This window comes from Hemicordylus capensis, chromosome 2 (genome assembly GCF_027244095.1).
Source record: "Hemicordylus capensis ecotype Gifberg chromosome 2, rHemCap1.1.pri, whole genome shotgun sequence".
NCBI classification, from domain to species: Eukaryota; Metazoa; Chordata; class Lepidosauria; order Squamata; family Cordylidae; genus Hemicordylus; species Hemicordylus capensis.
In genome coordinates, this window is record NC_069658.1 from 325,752,906 (window position 1) to 325,776,968 (window position 24,063).

Consider the following 24,063-nt stretch of genomic DNA (forward strand, 5'->3'; position numbering starts at 1 on the left):
TTCTTGCTTCATAGGCATAGGAAACATCTGGTGATTTGGTCCATTGGTCTTGTCATATGATCTTCTTAAGCCTCAAAAAACCTTAATCCATTATGGTAAAATATCCTCTATGGGTGTGTCTGTGCTAGCTATGTTTTTGTGGTATTTGTACTTGAGTGAACTGTGAATAGGTTGTGTAATATGCGCCTAATCCTGTTCCCGTTAGAATTTCACTTTGCTAACTTTGTTTAGAGTGGAAATTAGTTTCTCATTAAGCCAGCACTAATGTTTATGTAATGTGCATGGGAGGAATGGAATACCTCATCCTGGCAGCTGCTGCTTTTCCTCCCATTGTCAAACTTTTTAAAAACCCTAATTGTGCATCTTTCATTTTATACTTTACCTATTCATCCAGCCAAACAAGGATGCGTCTTTTCTTCTCCCCGCCAACCCCAGCTTATGTTTCATAGCCTCATCTAGGATTCTATACAAACTGAGACTTCTCCTGCTTTCATCCAATTCTTTGCAAATTATACTTTGCACAGTATAAATTCTTTGCAAGTTACTTGTGTGTGTATCTGTAAGGGAATACAATGTCTACATTCAGAGTTATTTTGTTTTTAACTACCTAGCCTAAAGAATGGAGTAGGAAATGCATCTAGATATGCAGAATGCATGAACTTGATTTACAAAGAGAGACTTACTTTTCATTTTGGAGAGAACCAGGGACAATTCAATATCAGAAGAGAAACCATTCTATTTCTATATAAAGCCATTTACAGTTTTTTTTTAATGCTATTTTAACTTTGGATATGTTTGCACATTATAGTAAAAGTGAGTGGGGTTTTTTGCATTTTTGAAGATGCAAATTCAGATGTAAAATGCTTTTTCACAGCACTAAAAATGCAATCTTTTGTTGGTATGAGGATGCATTCTTGCCCATCTTTTTGCTAGCATGCAAATAATGAATTTCCACCCTCTATGGAACATGGCTATATACATTATATGAGCAACAACTGGCCAGTGCCTAACATCATTAGTGATAAGCACCCATACTTCCTGCCCTGTGCCATTTTGTGAATTTTGTAAAAAGAGGCTATCCATGGAATGCAAATAAAGTATTTACTGTTATCATAACACAATTTTTTAAGATAAGGGAAAAAATTGATTTCTAAAAATGTATTTAGAGACTTTGCTTTACTCAGAAATGGGTGTTTCCCAGAAGTCAGTAGATCCCCCATCTCTTGATTCTGCATTAATCTTTAGTTATTTTTACCTTTCAGGTACCGGAAGATTTCATTTCCCGAGAGCTCTTTGATACAGTTCAGGTATACATCATCACTAAACCTGAACTGCAAAACAAGCTTATCACAGTGTAAGTACAAATTAGCATTGGTTTAAATTAGAACAGTCTCTTTCAAGTACATAACATAAGAACAGCCCTGCTGGGTCAGGCCCAAGGCCAATCCAGTCCAGCATCCTGTTTCCCACAATTGTCCACCAGATGCTTCTGAGAAACCCACAGGCAAGAAAAGTGGGGGCATGCCCCCTTGCTTGCTGTTGCTCCACTGCAACTGTTATTTAGAGGCATCTTGCCTCTGAGGCTGGAGGTGGCCTATAGCCACCAGACTTGTAGCCATTGATAGACCTGTCCTCTGTGAATTTGTCCAAGTACTATTGCTGTGGATTTTATAGGCCATAATCCTTCCTTTTATTCTGCCCACTTAGCATCACTGTTTCCATCTTTGGCCCTGTCCCTTCTCGAAACGATAAGAAGTAATAAGAAAACTATTTCTGAATATATTTCTCTCACCACTGAGCAACTAATGGCTCCCATTCAAGTTTGAGCCTCTTGCATTTTTGTTTTATGTGTTGCTCGTTTGAACGGGGGTGGTACCACTGCCTTTAACTTCATTTACAGAGAAGCTGATCACAGACTAGATTTGGAAGAGCACAATACTTTATTTTACATTTTACAAAACAGATCCTGATGGAAGTGTGTTATTTGGGAGATGATTGTTTAGTCAGTGAAAATATTTCTCTCAGCTGTTGCCTTTTGAGTAGAAGTCTTGTAGTCGTACACACACTGATTTAGGAGTAAGTTTTATTGAATGTATTGGGACTTACTTCTGAGTAAACATGCATAGTGTGATCAGGCTGCAAGAGGATTGCTTTCAGGCCTAGCAAGAGGATTAGTTTCATGACTAGCAACCTTAAATTAATTATCTAAAGTCAAATACAAGGATAGTCTGCCTGTCTAGAAATGTGATAGATGACTGGGAATAAGAAGAAATCAGGAGCCTAATACAAAGCCAACCATCACCTTAAGTGGTGCAGTGGGGAAATGCTTGACTAACAAGCAGAAGGTTGCCAGTTCAAATCCCTGCTGGTGCTATATTGAGCGGTAGCGATATAGTAAGATGCTGAAAGACATCATCTCATACTGCGCGGGAGGAGGCAATGGTAAACTCCTCCTGTATTCTACCAAAGAAAACCACAGGGCTCTGTGGGTGCCAGGAGTCAAAATTGACTTGATGGCACACTTTACCTTTAATACAAAACCAATGCCACATTGTGATGTTAAAAAGATTTTCGGCTGTCATTGGACTACAGCTCCCATAATCTCTGACTATTTGCCACTGTGGCAGGAGATGATAGGAATGTAGTCCAGCAACAGCTGGAGGACTAAAGTTGGGCACCCCTGGTTTATTGTCCTGGAATGAGCTTATCTGGGGTGATCCACTCAAATAATGCAAGCTCTAATCCAACTATGCATACACATAGCAGCCAGAGTTCGATCAGTTAATCAAGAGTTTTGCTGATCAGCTGTTCAGTAAGGACTAAATCTCTCCCTCCTCTCTCCCCAGCTCCCCTCCCTCTGCACCTAATGGGGCTACACATGCATAGCCCTGACTGCTGAACCCGACCGGAAAATTGCATATCTAGCATCATCTTGTGTACCAAATTTTACCATCCAGTTAGGGGTACATATGCAGAAACCTGCTTCTCTGTGTGTCTGGCCAACTGCTGGATTAGGGCAGCCACCTGGAGCTAATCAGATTAAGCAAGGCTGGTAGCAAAGCTGTCCTGTGCTTTCTAAAAGGGACTTGAATGTGTACAATTGGTTAGATTGCCTCTGTAGAGAGTCTAACATGTAAGTGCATGATGACTGAAATACAATTGCTTAACCCTGTGTATTCTGTAGTGTGCTGTTAAAAAAATCTGTGTGTTATAATGCTAAAATTCTCTCCCTCTAACAGTACTGCTATGGGGAAAAAGCTAATTGGCTGCCCAGTTTGTATTGAGCACAAGAAATACAGCCGGAATGCTCTGCTCTTCAACCTTGGCTTTGTTTGTGATGCTAGAGCAAAGACCTGTGCACTGGAACCTATTGTGAAGAAACTGGCAGGTTATCTCACCACTCTGGAGGTTAGACCTAGCATGATCATGCTGTCCCAAAATTCTTTGCTTAAGATGATATATTTTCAGTGTCATTCAAGTACTCTGTCCAATGATTTTTTTTCCTTACACTTTGCTCAATAGCAAACCAGCTTTTTCCAAAATTGTGTAGGGCCTTTTGGTCCCTGCTAAACTTTGAAACTTACCACCAAAGTATACTGCTGTGATACATGTGTGTGATATGTGCCTGTGACATAACTGGTGATCCAATATAGCCCTGGCTTTTGCCACTGCAGTTTCAGAACTCCCATTCAAGAGATTATATCATCTTTTTATGCTTCATAAAGTGCAAATGCTTCTCTGCATTACCCCATGCATAGTTACCCTGTATTCTGCAACGCTGCTCTACTACTTTTCTTATTTAACTTTTTCTTTCAAGGACGTGCATTTTCTCCCTACCCTAAAGGGCACATCTCCTATTTATTAGCATACTTTCCTTACGGAAGGTAAGCTTATAAGATCACCCAGCAGTGTGTGTTCCTATCAACGTGGCAGTGCCTGGACCAATTTGAACCAAACATGGTCCAATTGTAGGGACACCTCAACAGTGTGATGATGTAATCCATCCCAATTCAAGATGGTGGATGCATGAACATTTGAGACGGAAGTGGGCTAACCTGTGAAGATAGTAACTATCAATTAAGATTATAGTGAAAGGGAAGTTGGCAGATCAGTTCTTACCAGAATTTCTTGTTTTGCTTCAAGAGGCAAAGAGCTTTTTACTTTGCTACAAGGCTATCCTCACAGCAGCAAGGATTCGTCTCCCTGTCCCCATTACATATGTACTGATATCACACAGCTGTTGCCAGATTGATACTGGTGCCATAGTAACAGAAAATAAATTGCTTCTGTTTCTATGAAAATATGTTGAAACATTTCTTCTCTGCTGCTGCTCTCCAAGGGTGTCCCACATGTGGGTTATGCTCCTCCGTGTGACTCTAGAAGGCAGGACTATGCAAATTAAGTTAGGCTTTTTAAGGCTGGGAGGAACATGACCCCCCCCCCCCCCAGTTCTTTTAGTCCTGCTTGGCTCTAAGGCAGCTTCTCCTCAGCTCTTATCAGTTTTCTTGATCTTAATATATATAAGTTTTCTTGAGAGAGAGAGAGAGAGAGAGAGAGAGATAAGCTTCAGTTTGCTTCTTTCACTTTCATCCCCACGCCCCACGCTTCTCTGCTTTTTCTCTGCTCTTTTGCTGCATGGAATGAGCAACCAGGGTACTCCACATGAGGGTACCAAAAGGCAGACAGCAACAGGGCTGCCCAAAGGCCATTAGAACCGCTGGGAACCTGCCCTGAGGTCCTGGTCACCGGTTTGCTCAGCAGCACAGTGCAGCTCCATGGAACGTTCAGCCCCCACCAAACAGCTGACGGGTGGCGTTCTGGAGCAAGAAATAGTAAGAGCCACCATTTTGGAGGGTGAGGAAACAGGCACCAACCTCTCTGCTGCTTCTCGCTGCCGCTTCTGCCCACACGGCTGGTGGGAAGCAGCAGCCCTGCTACCCCCACATGCTCCAAGAAGCCTTGCGGGGGGTGCGGAAGAACACCAAGGCCTTGAAGCCCCAACTATGGCCTCCACCAGTGGCCAAAAGGCACAGAAAAAAAAGGAGGCACAAAAGGCAGTGGAGGTGCTTGAAGGCAAGGGAGCTTGCCCAATGGCATCCAAGGCTGCAATGACACGCATGGTTGTTACCAGAAGTGCAGCGATGGCAGCAACGTCCCATCCAGTGAGCTTAGCCCAAGTTGGGTGTTGTGGTCATCTTTCCTCGCCCGCCCTGGGACCCTCAGGAGCATCCATACACCCTCAACCTACCCCAGTGGGTGAAGCCCTCTCCCAAAATGCCAGGGGACATGCCACCCACCTGGGGCATGTGGTTTGGGGATTTATTGGTGAAATAATTTGAAAAATATGACCAACTGAGGTCTAAAAAGAGGAAATGGACCAAGCGGGTTTCCTCTTCATCCTCTACCGCTTCTTCCTCAGTCTCGGAAGTGCCAGCCCCTAAAAAAGCAATGAAAACATGTTTAAAAAGCAAAAAAAAAAAAAGGGGGGGGGAGATCTAAGTCAAAACACTGAGATAAGAGTATGCATTCATCTGAGCTCTCTGAGCCAGGTTCCCCTAATCCCAGGAGTCCACTACCTAGGGAGACGTGTGACCTACCCACTGAAACCCCTCAAAGGCCTCTGGGAAGACTCCTGGGCAAACAGATACCCAATATTCCACTTGATGAGGAGCCTACCTCACCAGAAAACCCAGGACTCCCTACAGACCCCTTGAGGGGAGAGGATCCTGATCAACCAAGAGAGGGGGAATGGTCAGAGGGCAACGAACCTGAGAGTTCAGAGGCACCACACAGGCTTTTTCAGCCCATAGACTTGGCCGTGCTTGTGTCAAGGACTGTGCATGCCCTGGGGCTAAATCCTCCTGCATCTCAGGAATTCCAGCCCCTGAGTAAAAGTACACTGGTGTTCCCAGGTTCAAAGTCACATAATTCATCCCTGCCAACTCCTAAACAATTTGTGGAAGTGCCTAAAAGTGAATGTACAGTTTCCACCTCCTCAAAAAAGGCTAATATTATAGCAAACAAGCTGTATCCATTCTAACGGGAGGGGGGGGGGGAGATTTTCAATATGCCCCCTGCAGATACCCCCATCGTAGCTATGATTTTTGGTTTGGTTCTGACAAGGGATGGGGAATTGGCTCTAAAAGATGCTGCAGACAAACGTCTGGAGTTGGTCATGAAACATATGCACAACTCTACAGCATTGTCAATGAGAGCCGCAGCAGCTGCCTCATTAATCTGGCTAAATGACTTGATTTAGGAACTTCCCTATGGCCCAATCAGGTTGAGGAAAACACTTTTAAGTTTCATAAGACACAAGCCTTTTTGGCAGATATTACTCTTGACTCCGATTTGCATCCCAGGCAGTCACTGCCTCTGTCATGGGCCTTTGCAGTTTATGGTTAAAATACTGGCAGGTGGATGTGGCCTCCAAAACTAACCTACTGCTGTTCCCTTTGATGAGAAAAAATTGTTTGGGGATGCAGCCCTAAAAGAGATCCTAGTGGAGTCAAAGGATAAGAAGAAAGCCATGCCATCCTCATTACTGAAGCAGGACCGCCTCCAAGGACAGTAGCCCTTTCAGTCCTTTTGTCCCCTTAGATCGCTCTTTGGGGGCAGGGACAGGGGATTCCATTCACAACATCCCTACTGGGGCAGATCTAGATCCACCAGACAGAGCTTTGGTAGTAGGGCACTCTTCAATGCCCAAACCAAGCAATCTAAGCAACAGGCATGACTCGGTTGATGGCAGGGGGTGCCCCTAGGTGGTCACCTCTCCTCACACTGATGCATCTTGGAAGTGACCACCTCAGACCTTTGGGTTCTTACCACTGTAAAAGAGGGCTACTCCATAGAGTTGACCAAGCCACCCCCTTACCAGTTTCTTCCCACTCCAACCTCCCGCCTTCAGCAGAAACAGCAAGGCCTGCAGGGAGCAATTCAATACCTGTTAGCAATCGGAGCCATAGAACCTGTCCCACTAGATCAGCAGGGCTCAGGCATTTACTCCATAATCTTTAGAGTACCAAGGAGGACAGCTACCTGAGGGTGGTGCTGGACTTAAAACACCTAAACTGCTTTGTGTGCAGAAGGAAGTGCCACATTGAATCCCTAAGATCGATTGCAGAAGCACTACAACTCCTAGACCTCCTTTCCTCCATAGACCTCAAGGAGGCATACTTACATGTGCCTATACACCAAAACAGCGGCCACTTGCTGTGTTGCCTCTACTCAGGAGTCCATTATCAGTACAGGGCTCTTCCATTCGGCCTGGGAGATCATCAGCCTCACTCATATTTACAAAGATCCTGTCTCTGGTGATCGTGCATCTCTGCCTCTAAGGTGTGAGGATTTATGCTTTTCTGCACAATCTTCTCAAAGTCTCAGAACATAAGCGGCCCAACGGGACCTACAGTCTACAGGTGCTCGAAAATCATGGCTTCCTGATCAACAAGGAAAAGAGCCAATTGAGCCCGGAACACCAACTTCTTCACCTGGGGGTCCTCAAAGACACACAGCAAGACAAAGTGTTCCTGCCAGCAGAATGTAGGTGCACATTGGAGGCTGAGGTATGCCAGGCCCTGGTAAAGAGGTAACTCCCCCTTCTCTCCCTGTCCAGGCTGCTAGGTCTGATTGTGGCGAGTTTGGAGTCGGTTCCATGGGCACACTTCCACCTGAGGCCCCTTCAATGGTTCCTGCTGCCCTTCCGCCCAGAGATAGCAGTAAAGTCCAGAAGATGGGTGACCCTGACTCAGCTAGTTCAACAATCCCTGTGTTGGTGGATCACCGTTCCTCATCTCATAGTAGGAAAAAGACTCCTCAACCCCCACAAGGGTCATTGTGACCACGGACGCCAGCAAGAGAGGTTGGGATGCTGCTCATCTCCAGCAGTCGCCCCAAGGCAGATGGTCAGTCAAGGAGTGTCAACACAACATCAACTGGCTGGAGCTCAGGATGATCTGTATAGTTCTTCAGGAGTTCCAGTCCATCGTTCTACATCACCACAACCTCATATGCACAGACAACACCACAGCCAGGGGACATGTAAATTGTCAAAGGGGAACCCAGTCAAGGTCTCTGTGGGCAGAAGTGGTCTTTGGGTTTCTGTGGGCAGAACAATATGTAGCGTCTCTGACACCACATCATGTGCAGGGGGACCTCAACACAGTGGCAGACTGGCTCAGTCAGTCGGATCTCCTTCCAGGAGAGTGGCAGTTGACCCCAGTAATGTTCCAACTAATCGAAGCTCACTTCAGCCAGCCAGTGGTGGATCTCTTCAAGACGCCAGTCAATGCATAAGTCCCCTGCTTCTTCACTAGGTTCCCCTGCCAACAAGCAGAAGAGGTGGACGCACTATCATCACCTTGGCTGACAGGTCTCCTATATGCCTTTCCACCTAAGCTGCTCCTGGCCCGGGTGCTCCAGCGAATCAAGATCCTCAAAGCCCAGGTCATCCTCATAGCCCCATTCTGGCGAAGAAGACCATGGTTTGCAGAACTATCCAATCTAGCCACAGAAGTGCACTTACTACTACCAGTCTCACCGGACCTGCTTCGCCAGGGCCCAGTGTGTCACCCAGATCCCAGCTCGTTAAGACTAGCCACATGGAAACTGAGAGGCGCATCTTGAAATAGCACGGCTACTCGGTCAAGGTGCTTAACACAATGGTCGCTTCCAGGCAACCCTCCACTAACAGAATTTATCAATATACATGGAGGGCCTTCCTGAAATGGTCTGCATGAATGGAGTGCCTCAGGGGTCGGCCATGATGACAAATCTCCTACAGTTTCTTCAAGATGGTCTGGACCAAGGCCTATTGGCGAATACCCTCAAGTGCCAGGCCGCTTCCTTGGTGAGACTTAACTCAGGAACTTCTAAACGATCCATACAATGTCACTCCTACTTAAGACGTTTCCTGAGAGGTGCCACTCTCCTCTCACCTCCAGTAGTTCGTTTTCCTACGTGGCACCTGCATATGGTCATGAAAGCGCTCCAGGGTCCTCCCTTCAAACCTGTGTCCCTATACCACTATGCCTACTCTCTTTTAAACTGGTTTTTCTTATTGCTCTTACCTCAGCCCATATTGGGCCTTAACTATCCATAAAAGCCTGTGTATTTTTTCCTCAGACTCTGTAAAGCTTTTTCCAGACCCCTTTTTCCATCCTAAGGTGGCATCTCCTTTTCATATGGTACAGGATGTTATTCTCTCTTCCGTTTGCCCTAAACGAGTTCACCCAGCAGAGAAGGCTTGGCACAAGCTGGATGTCTGGAGATGCCTTAAAACATATGTAAAACGCACAAAACTCATTAGGATGACTTAATCACTTTTTGTTTCCTTTTTACCGTGCACCATGGGCCAGGCCATCACCCCCACCACACTGGCTAGGTGGTTAAAGGCATGCATAGCTCTAGCCTATTAGTCCCAAAACCTCAGGGCGCCCACTAAGGTGTTTGCCCACACTACCAGGGCTGCAGCTACATCTGCAGCTTTCTCTATGAATGCCCCAGTACAGGATATTTGCAGAACAGCCACCTGGCGGGCACCATCTACCTTTACTAAACTCTACAAGTTGGATGCCTTCGCCTCTGCCTAAGCATCTCTTGGGAGATGAGTTCTCCAGCAGGTTCTCCCTTCAGAGTAAGTGCAGGGCTCCCTCCCTGGTTTGACTTAGGCCCCACATGTGGTATGTCCCCACATGTGAGATGCCCTTGGACTGCAGCAGCAGAGAATGGAGCATTGGTTATTCACTGTGAAGGCTCTTTCTTGCTGCTGCATCCAAGGGCGTCTTGACCCACCCTGCAGCACCACCAGCACCTACTTTACAGGGATACTCTGAAGGGGTAATCTCTTTTGGCTTTGACCTGCTCCTATGTATTTTATAACTTCTTAATCCTATCGGAGCCTAGCCTAGACAGGCGCCACAAGACTTTTCCAGTTTACCATAGTTTGGTTCCAGTTAGTTTGGATTCGTTGGTCTTTAGTTAACATTAGTTAAAGTGGTTTTTTCTTCATAGAGGTGCTCTTTGTCTCTAGTCCTAAAAGAACTGGGGGGGGGGGGTTCATGCTCCTCCCAGCCTTAAAAAGCCTAACAATTTGCATAATCCTGCCTTCTAGAGTCACATAAGAACTGCCCTGCTGGATCAGGCCCAAGGCCCATCTAGTCCAGCATCCTGTTTCTCACAGTGGCCCACCAGATGCCGCTGGAAGCCACGGGCAGGAGTTGAAGGCATGCCCTCTCTCCTTCCATTACTCCCCTATAATTGGTACTCAGAGGCATCCTGCCTTTGAGGCTGGAGATGGCCCACAGCCCTGCAACTGGTAGCCATTGATAGACTTCTCCTCCCTGAAGTTATCCAAACGCCTCTTAAAGCCATCCAGGTTGTTGTCTGTCACCACATCCTGTGGCAGAGAGTTCCACATGGAGGAGCATAACCCACATGTGGGATGCCCTTGGATACAGCAGCAAGAAGAAGCCTTCACGGTGAGTAACCAATGCTCCATTCTCCATAATTTTATTCTGCATATAGCAGAATAATTTTATTCTACATACATAATTTTATTCTGCAGAAGCATTCATCTTGCCTGGGATTGATCATAAACCTTTTTCTTCCCTAGCTTGAGAGTGGCTTCATCTCCAATGATGACAGCAAGCAAAAGTTGATACCAATCATGACCATTCTACTCGAGGAACTGAATGCCACTGGCAAATGCACTCTGCCTATAGGTAATGTCAACATATGTAGTTGCAGAATAGTCCTTTTCTAGTTGGGTATATGGGCTTGTAAGTTATTCTTGGGGGAAATGTGGGAAGATGGGAGTTTGGCACACTAAGGCAAGCACTTCTGAAGTTGCCTTTTGCTTATCAGGGATATTTTAAGGTGGCAGTAGTGTGTTTGCTATGGAATGTGGTACTGCTCAGGAGGTGAGGGTGGTAAGTGAATGTTAAATCCTGCTTTGATGGTGTTGGGCCTACAATGGTGGTTTTTGTGGGTTTTTTGTTTAACCTTCAAAAGAAGAGCACAAATCTCTATACAAGGTTGTATGTTGGTCTCTTAAGCGAGTCCCTTTTCTGCTATAAGAAACAATTTCTTTTCCCACCAGTGATACTCTGGCTCTCATGAAAAATTACTATGAAAAAAGAGAATTGATATTTGTCCTTGTCTGAATAATCTGAATTGAAAACTTCTAATGCTAGTTGTGGTTTATCTTCAACCCTCTGAGGCTCTAATCTTTCCCTGTTCTGGGTTGTCATAGTCACTGGCTGACATCCTGACTAACAAAGTGTGAACATTAGGAGGGTCTGTAGGAACGTCCTGCAAGCCCTTGTGCAACTTCCCCTTGCACACACACGCACAGTGGGGACAGTACTTCTGTGCACTGCTCGTGCTCCGGAAGCAACTCTGTAAGATCAGAAACATGTCACTGACCCTCAGCGCAACAAGCAGCCACATTTGGAAGTACTGGCCCCTTGCTCAGCAACACATGCACAGGAGGATTGGGGGAGTTGTGCAAGGACTCCAGGTGCAGACCCTCCTAACATGCATGCTTTATTAGTCAGGATGTCAGTCACAGTCTGCATTTTGGGTTCACTGGGCATCCTCTTGCTTTTGTCACCTGTCACCAGCCCTGTAACTCAATACTCTGCAACTGGGAAACAAACAGTACACTCAAGCTCAAAAACCAGCTAAGATTTTTTTGAGAGTGGGAGTTAAATCAATAGTGGTGTCATGTCAGTACTGCCATAGTGGAATTGGCATCTGTGCCATGTGAAGAGTCAAAGTTTCAAAGCACAGTTCAGATCCTCATGTATCCCAATCCCAACACAGCCTCTAGTTTTTGTTGTTAGTATCGCCTTCTACTGTGTGGTTCCATTTACAGATGAATCAAATACCATTCACCTGAAAGTGATTGAACAGCGCCCAGATCCCCCCATTGTGCAGGAATATGATGTTCCTGTCTTCACCCAAGACAAAGATGACTTCTTCAATTCCCAGTGGGATCTCACCACTCAGCAGGTTGGTGCACACAGTTGGGAGGGAGCTTCGTTGAGAACTCATTTAACAAAATAATGTGATGGCACCAAAAGCAACCTAGTTGCAGCCACCCACCCACACACTCACTCAACTCTGTCTGGCACAGATTTTCATGGGGTAGACTGGTCTGTTAACCAAGGACACAGATTCCCACAGGGTAGCTGTTATGGGCAGCCCAATCCTGTGCATATTGGTTCGGAACTTGCTTCCAGTTCCAAGTAAGCATGTATAGAATTACAGCCTTATTTCCTTAGGGTTGGATTAGATCCCAGACCAGAATGTGTGTGCATGTTTATTTTCTTATCCTTTTAACAGCAAGATCATGCTTACTGTAACTTAGTAAATATTCACCAAGTCATTTATGGGAAGATCATTCACCAGAAGAAATTGACTATGAGAAGGACCCCTAATTACAAAGTTTTGAGAATTCTGAACTCCAATCCAAGTCAATTCCAAAGATTTCTGTAATATATTAATACAGAGTCTGTATTACTACCATCTGAGTTTCCCTCTTCTTTCTCATTGTTTGTAAATTGGCTAAGAACACCAATCACCTGTAGTACAGTAGCATCTTATCAATTCAGTTTCATAGAAAAAGGAGTAATGCAATCTTCCAAGCAGTTGTTTGCAAACTTATTTAGATGCTAAATTCTCACACACAGTGTGTTTTCTAATAGCACTTACATTTATATACCGCTCTATAGCTGGAAGCTCTCTAAGCGGTTTACAATGATTTAGCATATTGCCCCCCAACATTCTGGGTACTCATTTTACCGACCTCGGAAGGATGGAAGGCTGAGTCAACCTTGAGCCCCTTGGTCAGGATCGAACTTGTAACCTTCTGGTTACAGGGCGGCAGTTTTACCACTGCGCCACCAGAGGCTCTAATGTTCTCACGGTACAGCTACTTCTTCTGATCCTGATCTTCTTACTGGATTGTTGCCCTTGAACACTCAACAGAATGATTAAGTACTTTTAAGAAGTCTCCTAGTATGAATTCAAATTTCACTCAGGCCACTGGTATTGCCTTAGCTAGTGAAAAGTATCCTTTCTCTTGTCTGCATGTCTCTTGGCTTAACCATATGCACCCGCACCTCTAGATCCTGCCATACATTGATGGATTTCGCCATGTTCAGAAAATCTCTGCTGAAGCAGACGTGGAGCTCAACCTGGTTCGAATTGCCATCCAAAACCTCTTGTAAGTGCCACGTGACAAAAGAAGAAAAAACTATTGGGCCTGATTACAAATGAGAATCTTCAGATAATCAGAACTGTATGTAAGAGACATCTCTAAGGCCTAGTGTTCATTTCCCTTCTTGTTAGCTCTGAATTCTCCTCCTTCTCTTCCTTCTCTTAGTGTCTCTTCAATTTAGAAGTAAAATAATCTAAATAGCCCCTCTACTCTGAAATGTGTCAGAAAAATTAGATTCATTCGTACATAGTTGCTCCTGCAGTATGTAAACGTGAGTGGGTATCATAGGGTTTTTATGTCTTCCTAGTACTTTGCCCACTGTTTGTGCTAAATAAATCTTAACTAATAATAATGAAGAATAAAACACATTATTCTGAGAAGTACAGGTGTGTTAATTTATATAACTGTATAAGGTAATTTATCTTTTTCTTTATTTATGTATGTTTCAAATTATAATAATGTGTGAATGGGTATCCAAAGGTATGTACAATTTGTATTACCAATACCTCAAGATATGTACAATTTGTATACCAATATCTCAAAACATCAGTATTGACAGAAAACCTTTATCTTTGTATTCAAACTGTAGGTTTGTCAATACCAACTATATCCCAAATCTACAGTAATTCTTATAGCATAATTTGCTCTGGGTTTATGTATTTAACATATTTTAATACCACTCAAAACTTATGTCTCTGGGCAGTTTACAACAAAAAATTCTGGTTTCAGCCCCAGAACTTGTTCTCAGTGCCAGGGTTCAGTCCTGAAATATATAAAGTAATTTTTTAAAAGGGGAAAGTGCATCTGAGTATGCATGGTGAGCCTTTCCTTCTCAGTGATTTGACAATAGAAGCTATTTTTTTCTGAACTTAGTGAAATGTGTTTGTGTCATGGATGTGGCAAATTCTAGCCATGCTTGTACGCTGATACTTTCCTTAGAAATAAAGTTTTCCATACCCTCCTATTTTAGCCACAGCTAATATAATATAAAATAATAGATAATAGACAATAGATAATATTATAATTATAAAATGGAAATATATCATATATAATATAAGCATGTCTCTTATCCTAATGGTGTATTTTTCAAAAACTCCAGCAAAATTACCTCAGGATCGAAGTCAAAAGTGTATCCAATCATTTTAGATATTATTGGCACTATTGTACGCCAATATCACTTACATTCTATTCATTTCTAAGACCCTAATAAGTTTAGTGCATGGGTTAATTTCTAATACCTTCATGTTTTTCAGATACTATGGAGTAGTGACTCTTGTTTCCATACTTCAGGTGAGTGTAATAGGGAAGTGGTTGTAAATGTCTGGGGAATTGGCACCTTAGGCATTGCGGTATCTGGTTCCCACACATGCATTTTCATGACTGAATCAAAGAATGGCAATTTGTTTGTGTAAACGAGCCATCCCAGAGCAAAACATTAAAATTAAAACGTTCAGACAATTGCTTTTCAATGGAGTCAGTTGACACATTCAGTGAAAAATAATCTAGTGGTGAGAAAATCAAGTGACATACATACATGTGTAAACTAGAAGTTGTCACTAAAGAAGGTGCTGGACCTTGTGGAGTTGTCTCTCTTCTCCTTTCAGGTTCAGCACCTGCCTGTGGTGGGTAACCAGTGAAACTTCAACATGAGTGAAACTGAGGTTAAAATCCCTTAAACTACTAGTTTCCTGTTTAAACCCGTAAGGAAGTCCAGCCTGAAATGCAGTACATCCTGGCAATATGTCAAGTGATACTTTAAAAATCCTGAAACAAAAAGATAGGCTCAAAAGCCAGTTCTAAGAGCAAGCCCCAGACCTCTCCTCCTTGCCTGCGATTCCTTGCCAGAGGCAGTCCACACTTGGGAGCAGCAAGTGACCTTGCAAACCCCTTGGTTTCCTAAGGCAATGCTAACCTGATTTCCATGGCCAGATGGGTGATAGTATTAATTTTCCCAAGAGCAAAAACTCGATCCATGTTATTCTGCAGTTAGAAAAGCAAAGATTGTTGCATTTGTATGATACGTTGTGCTATGTGTGTTTATCTGTCTTGATATAGATAGATAAACTTTATTACTGTCTTTGGCCAGTACAGAAGCATGAAAAAGAAAATCACATGCAAAGTCAGACCCATACAACAATATAGTTAATATGACATTCTTTTAGCCCAGCAGTCATTCTGGTTACATTCCACTGTGTTACCACGGTTAGAATTCTGTGAATCCCAGTAGGAGCTAAAATGCTGTAAAGCTACCAGTGCTGGCAAACTGAGATTTTTCACATTCTCCTCCAGTACTCGAACGTATATTGCACCACACCTAAAGTCCAGGACCTGGTGGATGACAAGTGTCTCCAAGAAGAATGTCTCTCATATGTCACAAAACCAGGTATGGAAGGCCTGGGCAACTAAACCTGTGATTGATAATTGCAGTCATCTAGAACTGTTTATCTCTGCCCAGCATTCTGGCTTTTTCTCCTGTTGTTAATATGCTTTGGGAAGTATAAAATAAAGGCTGGTTTGTATAATGAGACCTTCGATGGAGATACTCTAGTGCACATGTATATTAGTAAAACTGACAGTTGCCTACTGATAAATAATCATATTTATATTATATTCTGTGTGAAATAATCTTTTCAGCTGGCCAACCTCCAGATCGAAACACAGGCATTCAAATGGATCTGTTTATTGGTTGGCGTTTTCACTGTCAGCAACAGACTATATTTGGCAGCATTCACAACTGGCACTTTTTGGAGTATTTTATGGATTATAATAATGTAATTGATACAGTACGTATGTAGGATATTTTTTGGTTTGATTGTGAATGTCAGTTGCAAATGTTATTTAATATGTGATAAATATGCATATGTAGTGATCAGACTCCCCTCCCCCTAAATAGTTGACAGGGAGTGAACCGTTGTCTTGACTGACATGCTGGTGAACTCCAGGGCAGCCAATCAGTACACCAGGTGGGTGGGACCTAGAGAGCGGTTGCTGGGAATTCTGGGAACAAGAAGGGTGGTCTTTGTTGAAGAGAAGGGGGTGTGGAAAGGCTTAGTGAGGGGCAATGGAATTTTCTTTCCCGTGGTCGAAGCCAGCATGGAGGTTTCTCTTATGGAATAACTGTAGATCCTTAAAAGAAAAGATTTCAGGAAGCTTGAGTCTCCTCAGGAATTGGGTGAGTTCAAAGAAAAGAGAATTCAGCATAGGGAACAGTTTGTTAGTCAGGCTGCATGTTAGAAACTTATATTCCTTTGGTGTGTGTGCTTTTGCATATTCCTGATACTGTTCTATTATTGTTTACCTGTAACATAATTAAAATAAGAAACACTAGCCTACGTCCATCCTACCTAGGGTGTTGCAAAAGACTCTCTAAACATTTAAGCATGCATTAAGATAACCTATTTTTATAATCCTATTAAGTATTCTTAGCTGTATTTAAAACTGAGAGAGCCTCAGATGGAAGCGGTCTATAGTAATTGAATAAAACTGGTTTTTTAGATCTTTTCTTTTCACCAGCCTCTCTGAGTTGGTTTTTAACTCAGAAAAGCTGTGGGGCAAAGAGGGATTTTCTCTGATGCAACTACGTCCTCAAATGGTCAAAAGTTATCTGTTTTCTCATCACATGCAGGTTTGCATGTGGAAGATTTAGACTTGCCCAAGAGCAAAATAAACAGTTTTCCCTGGGATTCCACCCCAAGCCCAGGGAGGTTCAAGTTCTGTGGATAAGAGGGGTGGTGGCGGCAGCATTTTAAACTTACCAAGCATATAGAATAGTTTTAGGAGAAGTCTAGCCAGGCAGCTCAAGCAGGGATGATTCAGCATTTCTTTTCCTCACCTGAGCTTGCTCTGAGACAAAGGCTTTAATTCGCTACAGCATATATAACAATTCAGTCAATTCTCAGCTTTAATCTATAATTAAGATATTTTTAATTGTGATTTCTGAATGGTTCAGAGTGTGTGTGTGTGAGAAATTTCCCCCTTTTTCTTTGTAAAGGTCACAAACGAGCCAGCCTGAGAGATGTTTTCCAGCTGTACTGTGGGCTGAGCCCGGGCACAACTGTACGGGACCTCATTTGCCGCTATACCCTCCAACTCCAGAGAGTAGATGAAAGGTCAGAAGCTGGGTGAAGCACCCACCGCAATCAAGAATGACTGCTAAGGGGATATTTTTCAGAAGTAGTTTCATTCCTCAGCTCTCTTATCCGATAGATGATCGTCATATTACTGGATAAGATTAACTGTGACAGCATGTGCTGCATAACGGTGACACTCTCTCTTAAGTGGTGCTAACTTTGTATAAAGTCTGGCTGTTCAAGAGGATGCCAGATTGTGTATCAAAATAGTTTCTGGGCCACTGTTTGGAAAATAAAATGAACCATAAGAATTCAAAAGTTGGCCACTGCTGCTCTAGATAATATTTTTAGCCTTGGCACGACATTTCCTGTATTCAAATAGCTGTGTCTGCAAAAAAAATTAAATTTAAATAGTGGGCATGTCTACAGCAGAGACTTAAACCACCAATTCAATACTCATTCCCTCACCCCAGGGAGTTCTGGGAAGTGTAGTTATGTGAAGGAGGCTAAGATCTGTCACAGATAATTCTTGGCACATTTACTATATTACAGTTTCCAGAATTCTTTAAGGGAAACTACAACAGTTAAACTGATTTGAGTTAGTAGTGTTGATATGCTCACTGTTTCCCCTTCCATCATCAAGTCAGGCAATGGTGTGTTAATCTTGAAGAGAATTATTCCAGATTTCTTGCCTTATCTTGACCACTCTCTGAGGCAAGATGAGGCAAGAAAACGCTGGTTGATTAGGGTACAATTCACACAAAATGGCTGCTTCCACTCATTGGCCAGTAGCTATTGCATGCATCCGGAAGTGCAGGGCCATACCTTACAAAGGCAGGTATTTGCCAATTGTGCCCACTGTAGAGCCTATACTGGTCTCAAAAAAAGAGGACCAGCACAAACTGAAATTCCTTGCATGTTGGGACTTGGATGTATCAGAGGATCAGATGTACTGTATGCGCACATGCAGCCCCAGAATAATCAACAAAGTCCATAGTATTGTACTTCAAGCTGTGCCTTTCCTATTAGGTTCTCCAGCCTTTTCATGACCATTTTATTCTCCTCTTGTTAAGGAAGCTCATCCAGTTTGGTCTGATGAAAGGCCTTATTCGAAGGCTACAAAAGTATCCTGTAAAAGTAGCCCGGGATGAAAGAAGTCATCCAGCACGACTATACACGGGCTGCCATAGCTATGATGAGATCTGCTGTAAAACAGGTAAGGATACATCTCTCTGTATCCATCCATCCCTGAAAATGCACGAAGTGCTGCATCACATCAATAAAGTAGCAAAATCTAGCTAAAACCAGCAGTTTAAGCAGTTTTAATAAAAACAGCAGTAAAATAGCCTATAGCAAAAGCCACTAAAGCCTGATAACTTCTTTGCAGCACCCATAATTTTAGCAAAGCCACTTTCTGTCTACACTAGAAACATCATACTTGCACTCCTAAAGCCTGCTAGAACACACATCTCTCCATAAACCTCTTCACAAGCTGTCAAAAACTATAGAACGATGTAGTGTGTCAGGCCTCCAGGAGGAGGGAGCTGCATGAATTTGACATCACTGTGAAAAGAACAGAAAATTCTAGAATGGGAAGCACAGGTGTTACAAACAGAAGCAAAATGAAGTGATATATGGGGAACCCTCACAGTAAATAGCAGGTCACTAAAATATGCTGCAAGCATACTTTTGCCTCCGACATATATCCATCATTAAGTATAAGAAGTTCAAAAATGTCCTCCAAAGACTAATCCTCCACAGTTATATGTCCTTGTAAAGCTGTCACAGGTGGGTTGCAGGTAATGATCTACTCTACCAGGCTCAAGGGCATAACTACCATTAGGCAAGGGGAGGCGGCTGCCTGGGGGCCCCCACGCCTTGAGGGACCCCCCAGAGGCAAGTCACATGACTATATATTGTGGTGTGTGTGTGTGTGTGTGTATCAGCGAGGGGCCCATTTTAAAATTTTGTCTCTGGGCCCACTCCAGCCTTGTTACGCCCCTGACCAGGCTGTTATTGACAGACTTGACTCAACAGTTTGCCAGACAACAGCTTGACACAATTCTTGGAGCCTGTCAGTAACAGCCTGGTAGATCTTTTGAATATATAATTTTAAGCTTATATTTGTAGTAACCTGCAACTTATTTTGAGGGTCTCCTTCATCACCACTGAATCGATCTTTTTCAGGCAAGGAGCCGTTGACAAATCCTCCTGAGAAAATCTCAATTGGATGGGGAGGCATTGGAAGAGGGCTCCATGTAGTAGATGGCTCTTCCTCCCAGTCACCATAAACGGAACCAGTAGGATATAAAAAGTGGTTTACATGAGGATTATATGCGAGAACTAGTCTACTTCTGCTATAGGTTGCCTGGTTAAAACATTATCCATGTGCCACAAGTCATCAAACAAACCTGCATGAACAACAACACGGCTTCAAGTTTTATAATGTTGATATAGATTGCAATTGCAATTGCAACATGCAGTGGTGCAAGCTTGTTTCCCACCAGCAGTAAATGGAGAAATTTCAGGCTTTGTCAAAGAGTCTGGGTGACCATTCCAGCATTCATTCTGTGAGATGATACCTCTGAAACCCCATTCCAGAAGAACAGGCAGTTCAGGAAAAATATGGCTCAAAAATTCTACGTACTTAGTATATCAGGTGATGAAGGAAGGTAATACAGATTATGTAAGAATTTGGCACAGATTGTTCTGACAATGGCTAGGTTGTGATAGGCAGTGCTTTTGGTTACAGGAGGATGTTGCAGGATGACGGGATGACAGGAGGAGCCTTCAATATATTCTTCTACAAATATTTATATACTGCTCTTCAACCAAAGTTCACAAAGCGATTTATATAGAAAAATAAATAATACATAAACTAGTCTCCTGTCCCCAAAAGACTCAGTCTTTTTTTTTTAATATTTATTTATTTATTTATTTATTTATTTATTTGAGAGATACCAGCAACAGCCACTGGAGGGATGCTGTGCTGGGGCTAGATAGAGTCAGTTGTTCTCCCCCTGCTAAATATAAGAGAATCTGAGTAAAGAGAAGGTGTCTGTTTGCTCAGTTAGCATATCCTAATGCTAAATATCTAATAAGTAAAACATAAGACATGAAAAATGTTAATTAACTGGGTTAAGAGAGATGTAGTGAAAGTCACGAGAACAAGAGAAAAATACAGCTAGAGACACTAAAAGATTCAAAGATAAACTGTTGGTTGCCTTTGATTAAGAAATAAAATGAATGCCTAACTTGAATGAATAGAAGACAGAATGACTTGGCTCTCTGTGATTGCCTTGAGCTGATTGCTTTGTTTTGCTTCGTCCAGCTTCCAGCTGAGAAACTGGGTTTACTCTGTTCTTACATTGCCAGAATTCTGCAGATGGAGTCAGATTAGTGCTCTGTGAGTACTAAATATCCCCTTTCACTGCTGTTTTGTGCTTGCTTTTTAGGAATGAGCTACCGGGAGTTGGATGAGAGGTTGGAGAATGATCCAAATATAATTGTTTGCTGGAAATGAGTCTCTCCAAGAAAGGGGATTATTATCCATCATGTTCTATTATCTATTGATTGGCCTGCCAGAATCACAAGCATAGGTTCTGATGGCATCAAAGTGGCATTACAATCTCCTCTGAGGTCTTTGAAAGCACATGGCTCATCCTATATGACGTTGATGATGCACCTTATCAGACCAGTGTTGCCTGAAAAGAGTGGATGAGGTGGACTTGGATGTCATTGCATTGTTTAGTGACAGATACACACACCCTGAGATCATTTTGTTTTCTTTTTAATGAAAACTACCTTCAGAAGGCTGTAATGTTGAGTGGCAATATGGGTGCCTGTGGGGTTCCAGATGCTTTTCCATTTCACCTGTGGGGTTCCAGATGCATGGAACTTGGTGGTGGTGGACTTTCAAGGGCAAGTCCACATCAGAAACCTTGCAGGTGGGATTTAGTAATTATCCACCTCACTGTTCCTCCACTGAAAATTGTGCCCTCCCAAGGTTGATTTTTCACTTTTCAAAAACTGCCATCAAGGCTTCCTTGTACTCATGTTACACACACACTCCAGTAGTTTGCTCAGAGAGAACATGCTACCTACCTCTTGCTCTTTCTGCTCTTGTTTTGCTCTTAGGCATATGTTCATTTGCTGTCTGCAGAATACACCTCTGGGAAGTTTTCCCTTTAAAAGAAAAAGAAAAAAAAAGACTGCATTCATGCATTGCATTCTCAGTTCTTCAAACTATGTCTTGGAGGACTGGATAGAATCATATGCTCCCCTTTCCCACCAGTCCCTCCGTCCAAACCAGGATTGCAAACCATGGTTTATACTGACTTGCAATCCTGGTTTGGAGAAATCAAACCACAGTTTGCTGGTTCAGGTGTCATGATAAATTGTGGCCTGATAAAACCAGGAAGACATTTATTATTAAGAGGAGGAGCATGCAGGCACATGGCTCTTTTCTGATGCTCAAAACAATGGAGGTTTGGGAATTTGACACTTGTATGCAGCCCAAAGTTCAGGATAGCCTGTCAGGCTCCTCACAGTGTTTGCAATCCATACTTTCCTTTATCTTAACAAAAGGATTGCAGGCTCTGCTGAAATATCTATTATGAATCTAGCAGTACTTGTAATAAGTAAGCACATGATCCCTTTCCTTGGGTAAGGCAAAGGATTTAAATGAAAAATGTACTGTAATAAAACTGTGGAAATAAAGGTTGACTATAACTGTGCTAAATCTGTTTACTTTGAGTACTTCCTATGGTTTATAAAATAGGTGCATTTTATTCTATAAGGCTACTGTGTATATAAACCTATTTTTCTGTGCAATTAGAAATTTTAATGCAAGATCAATTTATAGAAGAACCAAGCACCATTATAAACAGTGAAACAGACTGATGGTTAAATGTGGTGCTTGCTTTATTGCCTGAAGTATTCCCTTTAAAAATGAATCAGAGTTGGTGCTCAACCCTAAACAGTGGAGTTTGAAGTAGATTACAAGATGAAATATATTGAGCAAGGTAAGATCATTAACTTCCTTTTGCAGAGTTCTCTCACACACTGGAATCTTGATGGGTCTCAGTTGGTTGCAATTACTTATTGATGGAAGAAGTATTCTATGTGTAACTTAGAGATATCTACCTTTATTACTTCTGAGCTTTGACATTTAAGAGAGGGAAAATAAGCTCTATATCTCATACCAAGATCCTTCTGTTATCAGTCACTGACAGCTCAGACCCCTTCAGACTATATGTGAAGTGCAGGGGAGAGGGGTTTGTTGCAGTATGCATCACCTTACGCGTACAGCAAAACACATCTGCCATTTTGTTGCCCACTCACCCAGTTTGGATAAATCCTTTTGGAACTCCTCACAATCTGTTTTGTTTTTCACTACCCTAATAGTTTAATGTCTGCAAATTTGGCCACCTTGTTGCTTACCCCAACTTCTAGATCCTTTCTTAATAAATTAAAAAGCACTGGTCCCAGTACAAATCCCTGTGGGACTCCTCCTCCTTACTTCCCTTCATTTAGATAACTGTCCATTTATTCCTACCCTGTTTCCTGTCCTTCAGCCAGTTACCGATCCACACATGAGCCTGTCCCCTTATCCCGTGACTGCTGAGTTTTCTAAAGAGTCTTTGATGTGGAACTTTGTCGAAAGCTTTTAGGAAGTCCAAGTGTACTATGTCAATTGGATCACGTTTATCCACATGTCTGTTGAAGAACTCCAAAAGGTTGGTGAAGCAAGATTTACCTTTGCAGAAGCCATGCTAGTTGTCCTTCAGCAAGCCCTGCTCTTCTATATGCTTTAACAATTGTATCCTTAAGTATGCTTTCCATCAGTTTACTTGGAACAGATGTTAAGCTATCTGGCCTGTGATTTCCTGGATCCCTTTTTGAAAACTGGTATTTCATTGGCTACTTTCAGTCCTCTGGAGAAGACGTGCTAAAGGAGATAAGCCATGATGGCCTAACAATAAAATCTGCTTCAGCCTACCTCTGTTTAAAAATTTTAAATAACATATGCACACACATCCAAACTAAATGGGGCGGGGGGGAGCTGGTCTTGTGGTAACAGGCATGAATTGTCTCCTTTGCTAAGCAGAGTCCACCCTGGTTTGCATTTGAGTGGGAGACTGCATGAGCACTATAAGTTATTCCTTCCTGGGATGAACTGCTCTGGGAAGAGCATCTGCATGCTCCCAAGTTTCCTCCCTGGCTGAGAGAGCTGCCTGCCTGCCACCTTGGAGAAGTCGCTATCAGACTGTGTAGACAATACTGAGCTAGATGGACCAATGTTCTGACTCAGTATAATACAGCTTCCTATGTTCCCAATGGCTAGCAGGGGATTTGCTGTCAAAATAAGGTGGCAGAGTGAATAATATACTCCTCCGATTGCAGATGTGAGATGGGATTACATCTTTGAATTTTTTAGACTCCCTGCAAGTAAAAATGTAATACAGCAGGAGCAGGGAACAGACCTCACCTGGCTGAAACCAGGAAGTTTTCTGTTGGCAGAGAGTTTTGTTTTAGTTGGGGGAGCGTTCAAAAAAAATAAATGCTTCTTCCATCTGTAGTCTGGAGAGGTTCAGCCCATTTAGCCACCTCATTTTCGCGCATGTGTAGTCCATGCGCACCCCTGCTGCTCTCATCCTGCCTAAAGAGAACGCAGGCCTTTGAGAATTTCCTTCCCTCGCAAACTGGAACGCTGACGTCTAGAGCGCTGGTGGCCTGCATGGCCGGATGTTGCCACCAGAGGGCGCG

At 43.0% G+C, this 24,063-nt stretch overlaps 2 protein-coding genes and 1 long non-coding RNA gene across 7 annotated transcripts in view; 1 reads left to right on the forward strand and 2 right to left on the reverse strand.

Annotated features, from left to right (window-relative positions):
• LOC128343572 (transmembrane reductase CYB561D2) overlaps positions 1–557 on the reverse strand; it is a 14,341-nt gene extending 13,784 nt beyond the window's left edge. For both annotated transcript variants that reach the window (XM_053292849.1, XM_053292847.1), the window contains exon 1: positions 383–557. The gene's annotated coding sequence lies outside the window, so the exon portion shown is untranslated. The remainder of the gene's footprint in view (positions 1–382) is intronic.
• The window catches only part of NPRL2 (NPR2 like, GATOR1 complex subunit), a 24,329-nt gene extending 2,293 nt beyond the window's left edge, over positions 1–22,036 (forward strand). For all 4 annotated transcript variants that reach the window (XM_053292845.1, XM_053292844.1, XM_053292846.1 and 1 more), the window contains exons 3-12: positions 1,263–1,354; positions 3,240–3,408; positions 10,616–10,724; positions 11,879–12,015; positions 13,134–13,231; positions 14,479–14,515; positions 15,515–15,608; positions 17,217–17,334; positions 18,369–18,511; positions 20,751–22,036. In XM_053292845.1, coding sequence (XP_053148820.1) covers positions 1,263–1,354; positions 3,240–3,408; positions 10,616–10,724; positions 11,879–12,015; positions 13,134–13,231; positions 14,479–14,515; positions 15,515–15,608; positions 17,217–17,334; positions 18,369–18,511; positions 20,751–20,818 — 1,065 coding nt within the window. In that variant the 3' untranslated portion in view covers positions 20,819–22,036. The remainder of the gene's footprint in view (positions 1–1,262; positions 1,355–3,239; positions 3,409–10,615; positions 10,725–11,878; positions 12,016–13,133; positions 13,232–14,478; positions 14,516–15,514; positions 15,609–17,216; positions 17,335–18,368; positions 18,512–20,750) is intronic.
• On the reverse strand, positions 5,308–23,986 carry LOC128343573 (uncharacterized). The gene is made up of 3 exons (XR_008315593.1): positions 23,786–23,986; positions 21,400–21,480; positions 5,308–5,437 (listed from the first exon to the last, which is right to left on the reverse strand). It is a non-coding gene; the product is annotated as an uncharacterized LOC128343573 (long non-coding RNA).
• Between the last annotated feature and the right edge of the window lie 77 nt (positions 23,987–24,063).